The sequence below is a fragment of the Cavia porcellus genome, unplaced genomic scaffold (genome assembly GCF_034190915.1).
Source record: "Cavia porcellus strain 051 isolate PalLab524CR breed Dunkin Hartley unplaced genomic scaffold, mCavPor4.1 scaffold_4, whole genome shotgun sequence".
NCBI lineage: Eukaryota > Metazoa > Chordata > Mammalia > Rodentia > Caviidae > Cavia > Cavia porcellus.
The window spans coordinates 44,408,897-44,421,203 of NW_026947487.1; the positions used below are offsets into that span (position 1 = coordinate 44,408,897).

The 12,307-nt window shown below is 37.2% G+C and overlaps 1 protein-coding gene across 22 annotated transcripts in view; it reads right to left on the minus strand.

Moving 5' to 3' along the window:
- Positions 1-12,307, minus strand: part of Dock9 (dedicator of cytokinesis 9) — a 261,185-nt gene that overhangs the window by 117,016 nt on the left and 131,862 nt on the right. For all 22 annotated transcript variants that reach the window (XM_063246980.1, XM_063246978.1, XM_063246968.1 and 19 more), the window contains exons 3-5: positions 5,195-5,284; positions 1,736-1,818; positions 140-209 (exon numbers count right to left, since the gene is read on the minus strand). In XM_063246980.1, coding sequence (XP_063103050.1) covers positions 140-209; positions 1,736-1,818; positions 5,195-5,284 — 243 coding nt within the window. The remainder of the gene's footprint in view (positions 1-139; positions 210-1,735; positions 1,819-5,194; positions 5,285-12,307) is intronic.

Consider the following 12,307-nt stretch of genomic DNA (forward strand, 5'->3'; position numbering starts at 1 on the left):
TAATACACTTTAAAAATATCCTTGCTCTGCTTCCTGAAACATTCCAATTCTTGTTTCAGGTAAATGTCAGTAATTTTCTAACTCATTTTAAAATCCTGTAAAGTGAATGTGAAAAAAGAAACAACAGCAAGCACCTCACCTCATCTTTGTCGACCTCCTCATCAACTTCGTAGACATGAACTGGAAGTTTATCCAATTTAGCTGCTTTGCTTTAAAGACGAAAAAGAAAAACTTGCTTCATAACTGTATGATCAAGAAAAGAGTCTGTATTTCTTCCTCCATCAGAGGAACCACCCTTTAATAAACCCAAAGTCCCTATCAGATAAGAAATAACACAATAACACTGAAAATAGGAATGTGGATTACATATTAAGAAAGACTTGGTAGAGTAACATTTAATACAGTTTATCTTTGAATATGAGGCCACTTGTGAAAACAAGAATGGTATTAGCACCAGTAATAGCAATGGCCAACATTATCAAAGGGTTATTATGTGCTAGGACCTGTGTTCTATACTTTGTATGTATCACCTCAAACTTTGAGAAGGTGGAACTTTTAAAAACTCTCAACAGATATGGAAACTGAGCTTACAGAACTAAGGGTTGCCTAGACATTTATAATCTTTATTTCTTATCATCCATTTGGAAATTCTTATTAATGCAAAAAAGTAAAATCTCCAGCATTAAAAATTCTTCATATAGTAAGTAAAGTATGTCAGTCTGTATCATGAGAACAGTAAGAACAACAAAGTGAAGATGGGAAGATGGGCTAATTCAATCAAATGGAAAGTATTGAAAACTCCCTGTGTGACTACTGGGCAAATACAGAACTAAGGAACATAGTCATCTGGAGAACATACTGCCAGGAGGGAATGTTCTCTGTTGGGATTTAAAAGGGGATCAGGAAGCTGACTGAACATTCTTAAGGAGTGGTTGAGCCACACAAATAACAAAAACAAAATGTTAGGTCCTCCAAGAATAGTACAAAAGATTCAATCAAATTCATAAGCAACAAACAGAAAGAAAAGTATACAGAAAAATATATCACCTGGATTTCAAGTAAGATTTTCATTGGTGATGGTTACTTTTCAAACACAACTTGTGTCTATTGCTTTTATTTAGCAACTGTATCATCACTTCAAGATGCACTGTTTCATATCAACCTATTCAGGTAAGAGCTACCTAATTTCTGGTTCACTTTAAATACCATTCATCTTTCTAAACACACTAGTCTTTGGTATATTTTAAAAGAATTACTAATTCAAAAGGGAGTAAAGACTTTATCTGGGAAAACTTTTGTTCCTTGATTTATTTTGTTGAAAGTATTATTCAGTATAGAATAATACTCCTTTCAAGTTTCTTTTTCAAAATATTCTTTTAAAGAAAAACACTGCAACATATTTCAACATACTTATTTGGTTTTACATTTTTAATTGAAAACTTCCACTTATTTATGAACAATGATAACCATGATTCTCTGAAAGGAATCTCAGAACATAATTAAAACAACCTTATGGCTCTATTACCACCTACTAATATCAGAGTGTTACATTTAAGTCTTCTAATCAAAGGCTGTGTTCATAATAGCTACATCACATACAGACAAAACATCTAGCAATAATTTCTATCATAACTCTGATTCCATATGAAGTTATGTACCTCGCTGGGCATTTTAAGTAAAAAGACATTACTCTATGTGGGTAACTCCATCTTGCATGATCTGAAAGTTTACTCACCTTGGAAGCTGTCGAAACTCTCCTGAGTAATCTTCATATTTATACGTCACAAGATGCCAGTCAGACTTGTACGTTTTGATGCACTATTAGGGGAGAGGAATTAAAAAGAAAGTAAGAAAGAAAAGTTTAAGAGGAAAACAGAAAGGTGATGACTGTTAGAATACATGCCTGGAAGTTTTAGAAGCCACACATAAGGCCACCAAAGAAACCTTTCCAGCTCATTAACCAGCTAGTAACCTGAAAATCCACCACCAGAGATACCTGTGAAACTCCAGACTTTGACCCACTGAAATATTACCCAGGGGAGAGGTATCACTTTACATTATCTTTAATGAGCTAACTGATGATTTCACAAGGACACAACCTTGGCCTAACCTTGTGACATTTATATAACAATGTACTGTTTCTGACTTAAAATTATTTTGGGTTTAAGAAGCCATAGTTTCCAACTAGGATTTGAAATTGAAGGTGTGGTGTGGTGGCCCACAACTACAGTCCCAGCACTATGGAGGCTGAGACAGGTGAATTGCCACCAGTTTAAAGCCAGCCTGAGCTATATAGTGAGTTCAGAGACACCTTAAACTACACAGAGAGATCCTGTCTCAGAAAAAGAAAAAAGAGAAAGAAAAACAGAGAGAGAGAGAGACAGAGAGAGAGAGAGAAAGAAAGAAAAAGAGAGACATAAAAAGGAAAAAGAAAAAAAAAAGAAAGTGAATAGAAGCTTAAAATACTTTGCTAATAATTACTGATAGTAGAGCTAGGTTGTCAGTTAATATCATCATATAAATTTGCCTTCATTTTTCCTTTCCATTCAGGGAGGTCAGAGTAAGGTTATTATGAGGAAAGATTTCAATTCTAGTTTGTATGGGCAGCATGAGGTGTGTGTGTGTGTGTGTGTGTGTGTGTGTGTGTGTGTGGGTGCGCGTGCGTGTGTGTGTACACAAAATGAGTATCATACGGATCACTCAATGGCCAAAGATTCTTTTGGAAACACTAACCTACACTAACTGCATTTAAATTTCCTTACCACATGACAGCGTTAAAGGGGCCAGCACTGTCTTTCATTCATCTACTTATCCATTAGGATCCACCCAGGATTGTGTAAAGTATTAAGATTATACAACCACATTTGCTAGATCTTCAAATATGAATGACCCAAAATCAGTAATAGTGAAGCATTTTAGTAAATATCAGCTTAATTCAATGATAATTTATTTAGTTAGCTACTTACTACAAATACCAGGCTTGGGTATGGCAAAAGAATACAAATAAAATCATAGGTAAGTAAATGTTTTCATGTCTTACCTACTGTGGCTTTTTTGACTCTGGCTATAACTAACATCATGAACAACAATTTTATTTCACTTATTTTACTTCGTAGTTTATGCTGTCAACTTTTCTATCCTTGTCACGGCCTACACCTAAGGGCTCTCTAAAGCAAACCTTGCTCCACTCAGAAATGCATAAAAATAACAACGAGAGTGTTCACTTTGTACCAAGCTCCTATACAAGGACCCTGCAAAGGATGCAAAGGAGAATAGTATGTTTGGAGAAGTGGAAAAAATTGCGGAGACAAACTCAGAGTAGCCAGGATGAAAACTGAGCCATTATTCAGTTTCTTTTACTATGAAGTTTGCAAACATTTAAAAATCTGTTTTGGTGCTGGGGATTTAGCTCAGTGGCATAAGCGCCTGCCTTGCAAGCAGGCAGTCGTGAGTTCGATCCCTGGTACCGATAAAATCGAAAAAGACAAAAAAATAATCTGTTTTGTTCTTCTAATGCCCCATTTCTCTACAAGGAAGCACGACGAGATGGTGCACACCTGTAATCCCAGTACTCATCTGAGGCAGGAAGGTTGCTGTACGTTCAAGGACAGTGTGAACTACATACACAGTGAACTCAGGATCAGTTTTAGCGAGACTGTCTCAAAAAGCCAAAACAAAAACAAAAACAAAATACCCACAGGAAGTCTAGGAGATACAGTTCTATTAGAAATTCTGGCCAGAGAACAATACTTCCAAAAAGACAAGGATATGACTGACTGATTACTGATTAACCTTGGGCAATTCTGTAACTTTCTGAAGTTTGAGTGAAAAGTTTATGTACTTTTTTAAAGCCATCAGATCATTCTCTCTGGTCTAGATGTTGGAGAGGAAGTGGTATTTCACTCCACCCAAGTGGAAGAGTCCCAGAGGATTTCATTATTGGCTTTAGCACCACAGGATAGAGCAGTGATTGCATAACCTACAGTGACTAACTTAGTGGAAAATTAGCCCTCAAAATCATATTTTTTAAATTAATTGGGAGAAATGAATTATTAATAATTTTGCTGCACACAAGCCAAAAACATTCTACAGAAGCAAATAATTTTGGCTTTGCAACTCAACTCAGTTGTATTGTGACAGCAGCTATGGGCAATATGTAACCAAATGGCTGTGGTTGTTACAATAAAACTTTATATAGAAAAATAGGTCACAGAGTCAATTTTGCCTGGAGTCATAGTTTGATGACTCTTAAATAAATGTTTATGCCTATTAACTATATCTGGCAGTATCTACCTGGAATTAAACTTACTAATATAGAGGTAAAGAAATTAAGACAGGAAGCTACTTTTTTAGATGGAGAAAACACACTTTTTAAATTTTAAATACCTAATTTTCAAAAGTTTCAAGGAAAACTAAATATTGTTACTTATTTGGTCTTATAAAAGTATAGCTTCCTTATAGTGGGTAATTGTATTGATGGGCATATTTCTCATCTAAGTATCAACTAGAAAAACTGGGCTAAAACTTCTATATAAAGGAAGTTTAATAAATAAAATTAAAGCATATATCTAATTAGTTAAACTTTACCTAAAATTAGCTGAAGGGAGAAACAAACACCTAAGACCCTAGGATTGGGGAGCAACCCAACTCATGAAAATTTCCTTTTTCTCCATAATAAAATATTATTTACATATTCAAACAAGGACAGTACTAATTATTACTGATCCCAAAGTCAGGCATTGCTCATTCTCCCCTGGTACTTTATGAATACTAAAACAGCAAAAAGAAACATACAGGTGAAGCAATGTAATGCATAAATATGCATATGAAGACACAGCATTCATTTATAAGTTACACCCTATTCTAAGTCAATGACAGACAATCCATGGAAATCATTTTTTGCAGTCAGAAAGAAACACTGTGAGGCTAGGGATGTAGCTCAGAGGTACAGCCAGCCATTCACCCAGCACACTTAAAGCCTTGGGTTTATTTTCCAAGGACAGAGAAAGAGAGAGAGAAAGAACACACTCTGTGGATGCTTTTGTCCATTTCAAACTCTGAAAATGTCATGTATTCTATTTTAACTTTCATCATAAAAATATAATCACCCCTCTAACACTTTCTTGAATGTACTGAAATTTAAAGGAAAAGGGGTTTAGAGGAAAATGTAAATTAATGTATAAAACAGTCTTACTTCTGTAACAAATAAGCTCTCTGCTCTCTCCTCTGCGTTGGCAGGAACTGTGGAGCATATGTAGCGACCCTGTCGTCTCAGGATGCCCGTCTGTGAACAAAAGCATGCGAAAAGATTGAGTTAAGGTTAAAGACTCAGCCTTGTGGTGCAGTTAAACCCACATTTTCCCCTCAGTATCTACCAATGGTTGGGTGCAGCTACCTCTCTGGGTCAGAAGATTCTATTTGACACTTTTTTCTTTTTGGGTGAGACAGGCTGGTCTTGAACTCACTATGTGGCCCAAGCTGGCCTCAAACTCACAGCAATCCTCCTGCCTCAGCTTTCCAAATGCTAGGATGAGAGGCATGCATCATCACACCCACTCTAATTGACATCTTAAAGCCAGGTAATATAATATCTACACTTCCTTCTGGATTGGGGCCCTGAGGAGCCCTCCAGGCCCTTTCTGCTTCCTCAAGGCAGGGTGGAAACCTATTTCATAGTTCTTAATGCCAAGTACTTGAGCCAGTCCCACTGTACAGCCTTTGACTTAACTTAATTGCTTTTTTTTTTTTTTTTGTAAAATATATATGACATTGTGTAGTGGCATTAAGTATATTCACACAGTTGTGCAACTGTCACCACTACCCATCATCTCTCAATTATTAATTATATCCATTCTTGTTCATTGCCACATCTCAGTGCCTAATGGCATCAATAACTACACAGGTTAAAGGTTCCCAAGGATCCCCTCTTCTCCTATGAACATCTAAACTGTTCTTTCATGAGGCTTCAATGCTCATTTTAAATAATAAAACAACTTCAGGTAGCTATTCATCTACCCCAAAAATATGCTTTGGGTTTCAGAAAGATTTGTTCTAGATATTTTTCTACCATGGACTGTAATCCTTGTATATTATTATCATACTCATAAAAACAGCATACATGAAAATACTGCATTAACGGAATCCATCCTATTGGCTCTTCGTGACTAACTGCTAAGCTGGGATCTTAGGGAATCTGTCTTGGCTATTTCCTTTCTTCCCTTAATTGAATACCGTTTTGGGTCAATTTTGTGATTCTCCACATGTCCCACTCCAGGTAGAGAATGCCAATTAGGGCATGTATTTTATTTGTAAGTTAATTTATTTTTGCAAGGAATACCTATATTTATTCTTTTCCTGCATGCCCGTACCTATTTTTAGACTTTTGCTCCATTATTTTATCGGAAGGGAAGAAGCCAACTCTGTCCTTTACCAGTCTTTGGAGGTGAATTATTCATTCTTATAGCCTCTGGGGAGCTTTCAATACCCTAGTACTCTGTTACTCAGTGGATACTACAAAAGAGTGGTAGCCTGGGGCTAGCGATTTAGCTCACCTGCAGAAGCACCTGCCTGGCAAGCGCCAGGGTCATAAGCTTGATCCCCATACCAAAAAAAAAAGAAAAAAAAAAAAAAAGAAAAAAATTCAAAAGAATGGTGGCCGGTCAAACACATGGAAAAGGAACATAATCTGTTTAAAAAGCTACAGAGAAATACATTTGATTATAGTGACTCAAAACTCTTATAAATCTGCTATCATTTCACCAAAGGGGAACTGTTCGTGAAATTCTCTATGCTATGATTTATATGGCTCTTCCAAGATTTCTGAAACTAATTATCATGCTTTTAAAACATTAATGAAATGGCTCATCTTAAGAAATAGAACTATTAGGATCACTTTCAGCCCATTTCTCATTTTAGTACTAGGAAGAAAAAAATGTTCACGAAGCTTTCACAGTGGAATTAGCAATTCAGGAAGCTTTAACTATATAACATTTTTTTCAAACCTCAAGGTGAGAAAAATAATTATAAACAGATCTTTTTGATTCTCATGTATCAAAGTGTTCTCCCATTTTCATTTGAAAAAGAAAGCAATTTTAAATCATTAAAAAGACTTGATTTTAGCAGCTAAGATAGAATAATGTTTACTATATTTTACTGCCAATTACTGATGATCTATTCCTAACTTTGATCATAATAAATGATAGTTTTTTTTTTACTAAAAAGCTTGTCTGTTCTCTGATGACTTCATTCAAATAAATTTAATTAGATATTCTTCTTTAGTACATGTGTGGATTAAGTGCTATATTTTGTGTGTTTTCTGAAATTACATAATGTCACATCTATTTTAGATCATCTCAAAGGATGGCCAATGTCCTTTTTCACATATGCAGATTGTTCCTCACACCAAAAAGGGCAATCTGTTTCTTCTGTCTTTGAATGTGGGTGGGTTTTGATCAACAATATTAAGATGAGAAGAGTGTGGTTGTGCACACCTATAATCCCAGCATTTAGGAGACTGAAACAGAAGGATCACCATGAGTTTGAGGCCAGCCTGGGCTACATTGTGAGTTCAAGGCCAGCCTGAATTACATAGTGAGACCCTATCTCAAAAAATAATAATAATAAAAATAAATTAAGGTAAAAGGGACATTGTGTCAGTTCCCAAACTAGCCTTTAGGAGAAGTGGGTTTATACTTCTTCCTTCTTGGAAGCCAATCACTGTATAAAAGCTTCTTTTTGTTTTTTTTTTTTTTAGTACCAGGCATCAAACTCATGACCTCGCACTTGCTAGGCAGGTGCTTACACTGCTGAGCTAAATCCCCAGCCCTCCATATAAAGATTTCTAGTCTCTTGAGACTACAATGGTGACACAAACTTGATATACAGAGGGGCCATAACAGAGAAAGATGCCCTATCAGCCCCAGCAAGTTCCAGCCATCAGCTATAAGTGAAGAGAACATCCTGGACATGTCAACCACCACAGACAGCAAGTAAAGCGAGAGAGTTACCTAGCCACGAACAATGGCCAGAATGTGGAACTGTGAGAAAAGTAAATTACTATCTTAAATTAAGCACTGGAGTGGTTTGTTACTCAAGAATAGATACATGAAGCAAGTCTCTAAGACTAGAACCATCTTCAAAGTATAATATTGAGAAAACCTGCAATTTTTATGTCAATGTATTTCAAATACTACCTACAGTATAAAAATTTAGGACAGAGCACTGAGGAGATATACTCTACACTATTTCTTACTTTCACAATCAGTCTTCTACTCAAAGTCCTAAAAGAGGCCAAGAACAATAAAGACAAATGTCAAGTAGATGCTGAGCACGTGCTGCAGTACCTTTCCCTTCAAAAAACATTCTACTGAGGGCTCAACATAAATATTTCTTCATCCATCCATCCAAACCTTTATTGGCTCCCTACCTTCTACCAGACACTTAATTAGTAGCTGAAGATGCAATGTTTAATAAAATGCAGTTGCTATTCTTAGTTAACAAACCTATAATCTCATAAAAAAGAAATCAATTGGTCAAGTATCCTAAATACTACAAAAGGGTACAGAGAAAAGAACATGTGCACAGGAGAAAGGAGAGAAAAGAAGTGGAGTCTAAATGCAATGGAAATGCAATGAGGACATCAGAAAGGGTGCACTGAAGGAAAGATGCTCAAGGGAGAACTGCAAACAATGAGAACAAATTGTATTCAGAACAAAAGAGAAATCTGAAGAGAAGTTTACCATTTGGAAATTTAAAAAGCAACATAAAGAAATATAAATGAGGGAGTTGGGGATTTAGCTCAGTGGGATAAGCGCCTGCCTAGCAAGCACAAGGTTGTGAGTTTGACGCCCAGTTCCGAGACAGAGAGACAGAACGAGACAGAGAGACAGAGAAAGAGAAAGACCGAGAAAGAGAAAGACAGAGAAAGAGAGATAGTAAATGGTTAACTCGTAGTAAAAAATAAAAACATTAAATCCTAGAACAACAATATATACGATGTCAAAAATTGCTTAGATCACTGGGCATGGCAGTACACAATAGTAATCCCAGCTACTAAGGAGGCTTAGGCTGGAAGATTCAAGTTTGAGGCCAGCCTATGCAACTAAGATCCTTCCTCAAAATTTAAAAAATAACAACAAAGAACTGGAGATGGAGTTCAGCACTCCCTGGGTTCAAACTCCAAAAGAGGGTTAGGGTTAGGGTTAGGGTGGGGTCTGGAAATCTAACTGTTCTTGATTTAAATATCATTGGTACCAACCTAGTAAACCTGAGACAATAACAAGCCAACTGGAAGAACAGGGTTTATGTGGCCAGAGCAATTTCTCTACCCCTACTTAGCAGCAAAGGCTAGAACTTAGCAGGGTAGATCCTCAGGAGGGCTGTAGGACTTGGCACCAAAGAGGTATCACTACTGGTGTCACTGGATTTGTTGTACCCTAAGAAAATAGCTTTGTTATATGTGTATTATAGCAAACCTGTATAGGGGCTTACTAAATGTGTTTGTTTTATCCTTTTTCCCTAACTGATATGTTAAGGGACCTAATTGATCTGTTGAGCAACACTCTCCTCTGTAAAGAATTGCAAGAATCTCACCTAATTGATATGTTAACCATTGTTGCTCTCTACAAACTACAGAAGCTGTGCTAAAACAAGCTAACAAGGGTTGTTAATCACTGCTAAGAGCCTCTATTCTCTGCTAAAGAGCTAAGGAAAACTAGAATGGCAATTAACTTACATTTGTTTAAAGTAACCTGCTTGTGTGCAGAGAGATTTGCGTGTGAGTTTAACCCTTTACCCTGACCTTGACACATTACCGCCGTTTTCTGTTCTGTATGGCGCCTTATTGCCTCCCTCTCCCCTCACCTATCTATCTAGGCCATAAAGAATTTGGGTTTCTGGTGACCTCCCCCTGACCCGGTGATGATCTGTTGTAAAATGAGCCTGCCCCAATTTTAAGAACTGCTTAGCTTAAACAAATTACCGGGTAATACTATGGCCCAAACCCCAATCGGTGCTTTCCTTTTGTTCTGTATGTATCAAATGAGTTAGATATCAGGTCTTCATAAAACTTAAGTTCCAGCGTCTCATAACTTGTGACCCCTTCGCACTCACTAGCGAAGACAAGCTGTCCTGAGATAATTAACTGTCCACTTTCTTCTCCAAATATTGCTGCAGACGTGCCACTCTGAGATAATGTCAGTCTGCAGGATGGAAATAATTTTTAAAAAACACCAGAAACTCCCTAGATTGTCAGAGCTAAGTGGACAGCAATACAGTTTCCAGACTCGGGTCAACAAGTTTGATGGCTCTACAGGTTTCTTTGTTTCTCTCCCCCCGCCCTTTCCTCCAGCCCCTTTTTAAAGTCCTCCCTTCAGCTCCTAGGGGACAGTCTCCAAATTGGCTCCCGGAGACTGGTCGCCAGGCCTGGAAATAAAGCCTTTGCCACTAAATTTTCGGTCTCTTGCCTCCTTGGATTTTATACCGGGGCTCAAGTTATAACAGATTCCCATTTATTGCCCGTGCTCTGAGTATAGTAATATGCTTCCTATTTAGTATTTCCTACTGGGAGAAGACATACAGTCAGTCTGATCTTTTTCATTCTGGTTCTCAATGCACATCAATAAAAAGGTATTTGGGTTTGTTTTCTATTATACATTTGGCAGCTACCATTAAGTTCCCAAGTCTGGCCAAAGCCATTCGGTGGATTTATAAAGCTGAGATCAGATGCTATGCGGGGTGTGGCTGAGCCTTAACCACACATTCAAGCCACAGAGCAAGGCCAGCCCCCAAAACATGGGCTGCCAGAGGCAGACCATGTAAAAAAGCTGACCTTTAGTGCAGTGACATATCAACAAGTGTGTGGCCTTGGTGTTCCGGTTAACTACAGCACGGATAGCTCTGAGAATGTTTTGCTTTTAGTGTTCTCAGCAAAACACAGAGACTCTGCACTTTTGGCCCTGTCGTGCGCTTCCCCTCTTTTTACTGGTGGATAAATAAAGGCACAGACCATGCTGGGTTGTTGCTGCCTCTCCATCAGAGAGGTCAGGTCCCACCTGGTCACAGATTTCCTTTTAGTATGTAACTAGTTTTTTCCTTAATCCCCTGTCACCCCCTCTCAGGATCCTGCTGGCCATGTGGGCTGTTGCAATGCTGTAAGTTTATGACCTCAAAGCCATGCCCCTGAGACTGGTTCAAATAGCTGGATCCATTTTCCAAAGGCTCTCCTGCAGGCACATGCCCTTCTTCCTCTACCAGACCACAAATTCCTTGGCAGATAGGAGACATATCTATTAATGCTAAGTACTCAATAAATGTTTCAAGAATGAATGAATAAAACAGCCAATGGAGACAGAAATAGAAACCCACCAAAATTCATCCATTTTTGATATAAGTTTTTTTCTTGTTGTTATCAAAAGTTCTTTGGCCTTGTAGAAACTGATTAGAGAAGATTACAGCATAAGTGAATGTTCCATTTTAATGTCTCCATAGGTTTTATGCATTAAGTTACTTTCAAATAATAGTATATGTATGTAAACCTAATACATATTAAATTTCTGTATTTTTATTTTATCTAGCTTATAACAGAGTCCAAATCAACATCAGGAGTTTGATACTCAAGAAACACCAAAGCCATTCTCAACAATGAACTAAATTTGCTTCATCATGGCTGTGGCATTCTTTTCTATTTTCTTATATCAGTTAAAAGTATACTCTCACTAAAAAGATGGCTCTGCAATCTCTATAAGGAAACACCAAAGTGACATTTAAAGAGTATCAATCCCATCCCTATGCTTAGAAAGAAATTACAGTCATCCTTTATTATCCTTGGAGGATAAGCTCCAGAGCCTTTAACAGATACCAAAACCAAAGGATATTCAGGTCCATTATAAAAAATGGTACAGGGCTGGGAATATAGCTCAGAGTCATAAGTGCCTGCCTGGCAAGCGCAAGGTCCTAAGTTCAATTCCTGGTACACACACACACACACACACAATATAGTATTTGCATATAACTGACCCATATCCTCCTGCACATTTTGAATCATCTCTACATTACTTATAATCCCTAAGACAATATAAATACTATATACATAGTAGCTATGTTGTATTATATAGGAAATAATGAAAAAGAAAAAGGTCTGTTCATGTTCAGTACAGAAAAAATTTTCCGCAAATATTTCCAACCTGCGGTTTTTTTAATCTGCAGATGCAGAACTCAAATAAATGGAGAGCCAACTATATTCAGCTCTACCAAGAAAGCTTTGAATTTGAAAAAGGAAAATATTTTCCATTTTTAAGTGTGAGAGGCT